At 44.3% G+C, this 9,347-nt stretch overlaps 1 protein-coding gene across 3 annotated transcripts in view; it reads left to right on the forward strand.

Moving 5' to 3' along the window:
* The window catches only part of LOC134480539 (uncharacterized), a 28,746-nt gene extending 19,947 nt beyond the window's left edge, over positions 1–8,799 (forward strand). For all 3 annotated transcript variants that reach the window (XM_063268080.1, XM_063268079.1, XM_063268081.1), the window contains 3 exons: positions 2,907–3,038; positions 3,708–3,891; positions 8,012–8,799. In XM_063268080.1, the coding sequence (XP_063124150.1) occupies positions 2,907–3,038; positions 3,708–3,891; positions 8,012–8,017 (322 nt within the window). In that variant the 3' untranslated portion in view covers positions 8,018–8,799. The remainder of the gene's footprint in view (positions 1–2,906; positions 3,039–3,707; positions 3,892–8,011) is intronic.
* The last annotated feature ends 548 nt before the right edge of the window (positions 8,800–9,347 follow it).

Genomic DNA, 9,347 nt, shown 5'->3' on the forward strand with positions numbered 1-9,347 from the left:
GGCTTCTTGTATGCCTATGGGTATCTCTTTTTTTAGGTTAGGGAAGTTTTCTTCTATGATTTTGTTGAAGATATTTACTGGTCCTTTGAGCTGGGAGTCTTCACTCTCTTCTATACCTATTATCCTTAGGTTTGATCTTCTCATTGAGTCCTGGATTTCCTGTATGTTTTGGACCAGTAGCTTTTTCCGCTTTACATTATCTTTGACAGTTGAGTCAATGATTTCTATGGAATCTTCTGCTCCCGAGATTCTCTCTTCCATCTCTTGAATTCTGTTGGTGAAGCTTGTATCTACAGCTCCTTGTCTTTTCTTTTGATTTTCTATGTCCAGGGTTGTTTCCATGTGTTCTTTCTTGATTGCTTCTATTTCCATTTTTAATTCCTTCAACTGTTTGATTGTGTTTTCCTGGAATTCTTTCAGGGATTTTTGCGATTCCTCTCTGTAGGCTTCTACTTGTTCTCTAAGGGAGTTCTTTATGTCTTTCTTGAAGTCCTCCAGCATCATGATCAAATATGATTTTGAAACTAGGTCTTGCTTTTCTGGTGTGTTTGGAAATTCCGTGTTTGCTTTGGTGGGAGAATTGGGCTCCGATGATGCCATATAGTCTTGGTTTCTGTTGCTTGGGTTCCTGTGCTTGCCTCTCGCCATCAGATTATCTCTAGTGTTACTTTGTTCTGCTATTTCTGACTGTGGCTAGACTGTCCTATAACCTGTGTGTCAGGAGTGCTGTAGACCTGTTTTCCTGTTTTCTTTCAGCCAGTTATGGGGACAGAGTGTTCTGCTTTCGGGCGTGTAGTTTTTCCTCTCTACAGGTCTTCAGCTGTTCCTGTGGGCCTGTGTCTTGAGTTCACCAGGCAGGTTTCTTGCAGGGAAAAATTGGTCCTACCTGTGGTTCCAAGGCTCAAGTTTGCTCGTGGGGTACTGCCTAAGTCCTCTCTGCTGTGGCAGCAACCGGGAAAATCTGTGCCGCTCCTTCCGGGAGCCTCCGTGCACCAGGGTTTCAGATGACGTTTGGTGTTTTCCTCTGGCGCCTGGATGTGCACAGAGTGCAGTCTCTTCTAATTTCCCAGGCGTGTCCGCCTCTCTGAAGGTTCAGCTCTCCCTCCCACGGGATTTGGGTGCAGAGAACTGTTTATCTGGTCTGTTTCCTTCAGGTTCCGGCAGTCCTACGGGAACCCAGAGGCCTTATACAGTTGCCTCTTGGGCCAGGGATGTGGGCAGGGGTGGGCAGTGTTGGTGGTCTCCTCCGCTCTGCAGCCTCAGGAGTGCCCACCTGATCAGGCGGTGGGGTCTCTCTCCCACGGGGTTTGGGAGCAGAGAGCTGCTGCGGTCCGGGATCCGCTGGTGTGGGACTTCCGATAAACACAGGAAGTGCCCGGCCTTAGAGGAATTTTGCCTCTGTGTGTCCTGAGTTCACCAGGCAGGTTTCTTGCAAGGGAAAAGTTGGTCCTACCTGCAGTTCCAAGGCTCAAGTTTGCTCGTGGGGTACTGCCTAAGTCCTCTCCGCTGTGGCAGCAACCGGGAAGATCTGTGCCGCTCTTTCCGGGAGCCTCCGTGCACCAGGGTTCCAGATGGCGTTTGGTGTTTTCCTCTGGCGCCTGGATGTGCACAGAGTGCAGTCTCTTCTGGTTTCCCAGGCGTGTCCGCCTCTCTGAAGGTTCAGCTCTCCCTCCCTCGGGATTTGGGTGCAGAGAACTGTTTATCCGGCCTGTTTCCTTCAGGTTCCGGCAGTGTCTCAGGCGCAGGGGTCCTGCCGCTCCCGGGCCCTCCCCTACGGGAACCCAGAGGCCTTATACAGTTGCCTCTTGGGCCAGGGATGTGGGCAGGGGTGGGCAGTGTTGGTGGTCTCCTCCGCTCTGCAGCCTCAGGAGTGCCCACCTGATCAGGCGGTGAGGTCTCTCTCCCACGGGGTTTGGGAGCAGAGAGCTGCTGCGGTCCGGGATCCGCCGGTGTGGCTGTGGCAGTATTTGTTGGTGGTTTACTCTGGATCAGGACGTCTGGGACCTTTGAATGGGTCTGAGGATTTGTTTGATCAACAGTTTGCAGGTCATGATAGTGATGAGTACATGGAGGCCCACACTGATCAACACAGCACTTTGCTCCTTCTGTATACCTTGGTGGCACACAGGACTCTCCTGAGGGGAGGAGGTGCTATAAATCCTCTTCCCTGTCAAACATAGTTATGCCCTCTGGGAATTCATGTAACGATAGAAACCAAGGATTGAGTATACCTGCTTTCAAAACAAGAGAAATGTCATCACAGCTTTCTCTTGGGCCCAAAGCTGTGGCACAGACTGGAGGAATCTTCTTCCTGAACTAGTCAATTCCATTATGCTCACCTGGCCAGCTCTTGAAGGTCAGGTCCCTCCAACTGGTACCGTGACACTGTTTTCCTGTGCCCAGGATAATAAACTTAACCAGTACAAATACTTTGAAGGAGCAAGTATGTGGAACATACTGAGTTTAAGTAATAGAGAGAACAGTCTGATTTTACCTAATTTGTTTCACCTGCTTTGATCTTTAGTTTTTTTATTTTTTTAACTATCCAGGGATTGTTTATTGTGACCTAGAAATGGTCACTGTGGTCTTGACAGTTGTTATTCCCAAACAGGCAGCTCTCAGGCTCTGCCCCCTCCTATATAGTGAGTCTTTGCAGAACCATATCTCTCAGGATTCCAAGGAGTCCTTATTTCAAAACAAATGTTTGCTTATTTACATAGAAATATTTTCTGTGGATTGAGTCTCACTGTTGGGTTTTGGTCTGGTTTTTGAGTTTGCCATTTTCTTCCCTTCCACCATTCCTTGAATTTGAAATTTTTTATTATATATTTTTATTTACATTTCACCTAATTCTGAAATCGTGAGTTCAAAACATTATTTGTTCCTTTGGCCATGACCTAACCCAGGCTGCATGTCGAATTGCCAGTCCTTCAATCTGAACATGAGATGAGAATGATGGCTATGCAAATGATGACCAACTCAATAAGTGATGCCATGGACAGGTACAAGGAGCTCATACAAGTGAACAGTTCCTACCGGTGAGTCGCTGACAGAGATGAGAACCCAGCACTAGGCAGGGAATGCTTCTGTCCTGTATGACTTTGAACAAAAGTCAGGGCTCTGGTTCTGAAGTGTCTGACTCTTAACAAGAAGGCTGCCTCCTGGCAAGGGTCTTAGATTTGTAGCTCTTGGACTCAGTTGTCGTACATGTGAGGGGTGTAGAAGACCCTCCAATTGTTATTTTCCCAGTTAGAGTTCCTCTAGATAGAAAAGGTTTGCACCATGATGGGAGTATCAATCAACTCTGAATCTCTAGGACTCTGACAGGAGATTTAAAGATCTGTGATCCATGAGAAACACATGGAAAGAGTCTATAGCTATTTGGTCTTCAACTACCCCTCAGAGGGGCTTTCCCCGCAACGTGAAGATGGTTTCACCATACCATGGACATACGAGCTCCCTTATGGACCATCTCTTCTTCCTTGATTTATATAAACCGTCTTAGTGTCAGGATTTTCAGAAGTACTTTGATTCATGTGGAATGTGGGTTCTGGATTTGACCTCCTCTAATTGGTGCTAACCTGCATAGTGTGGCTCTATTCTGGGGATTTCTGAGGATGAGGACCCTTGAAGGGATGATTGTACTTGCAGGAGTGACAGGCAAATAGAAGCTGGCTGGGTTTTACCATTTTTTGTTTGTGGTTCAGCATCAGGCACTCCCAGCTCCTGCGTGAACAAGCTCAATTGAAGAACAATATACAGATTTTGCTGAATGAGAAGAGAGAACTGCTGGTGGAGCAGACTGAACTGCCAGCATCCTCTGTGGAGACAAAGAGGCTCTGTGAAGAGGCCGGAATGAACATCTGTGCCCCCAGTGCCACGCAACAGCAGGTAGGGTTAGGCCTCAGGGTCAGGTTGTCCTCAGGTCTTACCATAAACATAGACAAACCAATGTAACTGTCTATTGACTGATCCATGTCCTGACCTAGGTCTCATCCAAGTGTACATTCATGTGATTGTTTACAAGGCTTTCTGTGGAGATAGCCCCTTTTCAAGAAACTGCATGTTTCGAAAGCAAATGCTCCTGCTCTTCGAGAATCTGCACTTCATTATGGGAGATAGGTTGATCACACAGCAGAGCACTACATGCCATTATGTATAGAGGGTGCTATGTGGGAGCCCCTCTTTAGACTAGAGCAGGGCTTTGAGGGATGAAGCAAAAGCCCAGAGCCCATTTTCTTTACAGGGATGGTGTGAGACTCAGGAAGTAAGTAGTTTTCAAGGAGGAGAGCCTGGTGGAAATGCCAAAGAAATGGTTCTCATTGTCATTTGTGGTGGCTTTTGTTCTTCCTCCCCTCATGTCCCTGTATATGAAGGTGGTGACTTCATGCTTCATAGATCTTTGGTAACTACAGAGCCTGTGTATCAGCATGTCATTCCTGTCTTATTTGAGTGCTCCTGGAGAGTTCATAACTGGGCCTTAGAACCTGAAGCTGTTTAGAAGAGCAAGGATGTGGAAAAGGTTTCTCAAAGGCTGAGGGTTGGCATGAGAGACTTGAGACTTCAAGAACAAAGTTATCCGTATGTACCCCCAATTCTCACCAAGAAAGGTGCATTGCTGTGCTGACCTGCATCTTAGGGAGCATGCGGGGAGGCCAGTTCATGACATGCAGTTTTGTCCAGTCATTATCTAACTTAGTCCTTTAAGCCTAGGTCTCTCAACAAACATGAAGCTTCCTGTTTTGTGCTGGCCATCATTCGTCCAGTTCCAAGTGGAGCCCCCTCTCTTATTTGTCTCAACACATTCTTAAACCATTCAGCTATTTTAAAAATAAGGATTAAATTTCTTCACTTTACCTGAACAGAGTTATCCCCCGGGAAGATTCTGGATTGTCTTATTGGCTTCACCATGATATTGCATGGAATCCTAGAGTACAACCCTCTGCTGACATTGCTTTGCTGACTATATCATGGGCACTGCATTCTTTCAGGATAGATACCCTCTCAATATTGTACACAGTGCTGCATTTCAGAAAATTCACTGTATGTTATTTATTTAGCCTTTTTCTGACTGACATTGAGGTTGTTTTAATATCACAGGAACTCTAATGTGATGAAATGTTCCTGGGAACTGACCATGAGTCACTGTCTTCTCTGATGCTTCCAAAGTCTTCTATGAAGGAAACAGGGTAGTTTTAGTGAGGGGCCTATGATGAGTCAGCATAGAGCTTGATGGAGTCTTTTCCTAGAAATCTCTCTTGGGGATTTGATGATGTGTTGTTTAGGCTATCTGTTCAGAACATGTAACTTACTTGTCGGACCAGCAAGTATCTGCATAGAAAGGTTTCCTGAAGTGGAAATGAGTACAGGCCAGGGCAGCACATCTTGCTTGTGTCTAAGAGACTTGTACACAGCATTGTTCCCACTAATTCCTCACTCAACAGGAAATGTGCTGCATAAGAGCAAAGTTTTCATTTGTGCATGCAAGTGTGTATCTGTGTGTCTGTGTTTGTGTGTGTGTTTGTGTGTGTGTGTGTGTGTGGTGTGTGTGGGTATATGTGTGTGTGTGTTTTTGCAGTAGTGAACGTATGTTTCCCTCTATTTCCAAGTTTCATGAGAAAAGTACTCTAAGCATACACTTTACATCCATGAAACATGAAATAGAGCTGCCCAGTCATTTGGCATCTCCATTTAGCTCTGTACAGCAAAAGGACACTTAAATTACTAATTTATTCTTTCCAAAAATTTCAGAATGAATTATCTTGTGAAGTCTGGGGGAGGAGTGGAAATATGTTCAAGTGAGTCATGTTTCACAGGGGTAACAAATGATACAGGCCTAGAGCTTGCAGGTCCCTTTTTGTTATGGTGTAGAAGCAGGACAATAAAATCCTTTAGAAATGCAACCCCCAAAAAGAGGACACAAAAACACCTGTAAAGTTAGATTTTCAAGTGATTAGGGGCAAAACTACTGATCTGTATTGAAATCCTTTGGAGCACATCAAAGGAATGGAGTACTGGGAGGTAAGGGCAAGGCTTCTCTAGAAAAATTCATGAGTTTATTCTGCTTCTCTGTTCTTTGTGAATTGTGAAAGCCCACTGGAAGGTTATGTCACTCACTGTGTCTTCTCCAAGGTTGCTTTCCACATTGCCTGCTACCATTTCTTTCGAGCTACCTTGGCACACTACAACTTCCCCATGGAGTTTGGCTTGGATTTTATTCATTGAGAATGTGAGTTGCTTGGAATTGTATCGTCATCCAGAAAAAGTCCCATAGCTATGCTGTGGTGCAAGAACAGGGCAGTTTCAGGAACCCCTTTAGGTGCACAGATAATCCAAAGCGCTCCTCTATGTTATCTGTGTAGCATTCTGCAAGTGCTGTCGATCAACATCATTTTCTCTCAGTTAATTTCAGCATCAATGGGTTAGGAGAAATGATGAGCTTCAAATGGGTCTGACAGTGTAAGAACAGGTAGCCCTATGAGAAGCCATGTTCAGAAAGTGGAACAGAAGTTTTAGTTAACCCAGTGATTCCACAACAAGGAGTAGGTATTGCCATTGCAACTAGGGAGCATCAGTGTTGTAGTGGTCCCAGAGTAACCTTGAAGGAGAATCTATCCAGACGTCCATCAGCCAAGGAGTAAAAGTGTACCATACGATGGAGCCCTTCCATAGATTCTGATTCAGTGTGAGATAATCCATGCAAGCTTTTACTTACTTATTCAAATTATCTGTGGAACAATCACATTACGGGGAGAAAATTTGTTGATTTGGATCCTGGTTATGGAGATTTCCTATGATTCTAGCTTTGGGCATGAAGTCACTCAGGCTATGGTAAAGACAGCTCCGATTAGAAGAAGTTGCACACTTTGGGGAAAGTCTGAAAGAGTGAACAAGAACAAGAGTCTAGTCCACCACCAACATATGATCCTTTGCTGAGCAACAAGACAGCTCTACACAGCCTTTGGGACTTGCTAAGCCAGATTGTTAATGGGGAAAGAACCCTGAGTCTATGACGGTTTATGGGAGGACAGCACATCACTGACTGAGCTGTCTATAGGCTCTGGCCACGATGTACATATCCCACTCAACATTTGTTTTTATGCCTCCAGCGAATCCTGGGGAATCTTTACATTAAGCATTAATGTTCAGGTAGGAACATAGGCTGGAAGAGGCCATTTGAATATCCTTCCCTATATAAATATCCTTTTTGGGTGGATGACCACCCCACCTGGATTTCAGACTCAGGCAGTTAAAGAGCTACTCAGAGTATAGTTCTGGTACAGTTCATGTGAATTTTGCCCATGAAACAATATATATATGATCCTCTGGATTTCTTGCTATGTTCTACTCCTTTCTTCCTGTGATCTCTCCGGAAAGATCTGAGGACATTTTCTCTTCTGTCCTCTCACAATCTGCCTTGCACTAGCCATAGACTTACAGGGGTGCTGTTCTGTTTCTACATCACAATCACCTTTAATGTCCATGTGTACGCTGGGAAGATTTGCATGGAGCACATTCTCAGTGATTACAAGATCTGTGCGGTGAGCATGAATTTGAAGTGAGATGGCTTCTCTGTGTATTTGCAGATACAGTGGTTACAAATGGAAACTAGACGGGTTCCTTCAGTGCTGACATAATCAGAAATTTCACCTCAATTCTGGGCATGTTCTCCAGAAGGAATCCACATGGTATTCTATGTTGCTCATACCTCTCTTGAACTCAGATTCAGACATAGCTACAATGTTATTATTCAATGTCATATACCTGGACCAGTGGGAAAAATGCTCATTTTTCTCTTAATCCCAGTACAGTGCATAGTCCACAGTTCAAATTCTAGCAGTTTGAAAGGTGAGATATAAATCGAAGCACAGGTACTCTACTACACTTGGGGATGCAGGGACTGACCTCAGCTGACAGGTCATGCTGGATTATCCAACTGAATAGAGCTGATGTAAGAGGGAGAGCTGAATTGACAACCACTCACTAAATCTTTATTCCCTTGCTCTGCTAGGTCTGAAATTCTCCAGCAGAAACTCGAACATGACACAGTCCAGGACAAGATCTCCCTTGGAGAGAAGAACTACAGGAGGAGAACTAAGTGTGCAGAGCAAATACACCACTATAACATCTCATCTGTAATGTCCATAGCAATTGTGGACTGCATTTTCCTCCTTTAGTTTGATTTCTTTGGATTGAATACACTGTATTTTCACCTTGCCTCTCTCCAGCAAGTGTGCACTTTCTGAGGGACTCAGAGAAGTGCTGATGCACATCAATCAAGAGCTGCTGTTCATCCAGAAAGACCGTGCACGTGTAAATTTGTACTTGTCCTGAGTGGTCACCCAGAAGAGTTTCATGGAGATTAGTTCACAATATTGGAAAGACTTTGTGACAAAGTCTGTAATATCATTTATACTCAGTGTTGGATGGCTTTTTCCTTAATACCCCCACTCCAACAAAACAGACCTACTTCCACTCCTCTTGAAAAGATTATTACCATCACTAACTGCTTGTCTACTATGTCTCCAAGGCAAGCCACAGGCTATAAGTCTATTCTGCAAAAGGAGCAGCAAAAAATGCTTAGCGCAATTCCTCTATTTAAAGTATGCTTGAGTTTTGATTATTTTGGTTTTTTGGTTTTCCTTCTATTCATTTGAAGATTTGTTATTTATCTGTTGTTGTTTTGTTCATTTGCTTTTCTATTTTGATAAGGATATAGACTGTATATATTGACTACCTGCATCTGGTTACTATCCAGTAAATTGGATGTATTCTGGTGAATAAAGGGGTAATCTCAAACTCTTCACTCTTAAGAACCTTCTTTATTGATCATTAGTGTCAACATCTGAAGTCCCACAACTATCAGGGAGGGATGGATCTCTGCTTTCTCATGGGGACTGGGCATCAAATCACTTCCCAGTCAGACTGAGATTCACAGGCATTTATACAGTCACTGTGCACTGTGTTTCCAACTCTGAATTTCAACTTCATCATGCATACATTACCCACTGTGTATGCTTGCTGTCAAATATATAGTTACCTGTAAATTATACTCTGTCGATGAGAGTTTTGACCAAATTAATAGGATAAACATTAATTTTTCTGTAATACCTCCCAGGACATATAAACATGGTATAAGGGAGTTTAAAGCCATCGGGAACCCTGCACCCAAATCCTGGGGCAGAAAATGCTGAACACCCTGGAATGCAGATAATCCTGAGACCACAGGAAAGAAAGCCACTTCTGACCAGCTCTTCCCACATCTCTGGCCCAATATTAATCTGCATGGTGCCTCTGGAAACAGGAATAGAGGAGCAGTCAGTGGCAGGAACCTGCTTGGTTCAGCC

The sequence above is a fragment of the Rattus norvegicus genome, chromosome 9 (assembly GCF_036323735.1).
Source record: "Rattus norvegicus strain BN/NHsdMcwi chromosome 9, GRCr8, whole genome shotgun sequence".
Lineage (NCBI taxonomy): Eukaryota > Metazoa > Chordata > Mammalia > Rodentia > Muridae > Rattus > Rattus norvegicus.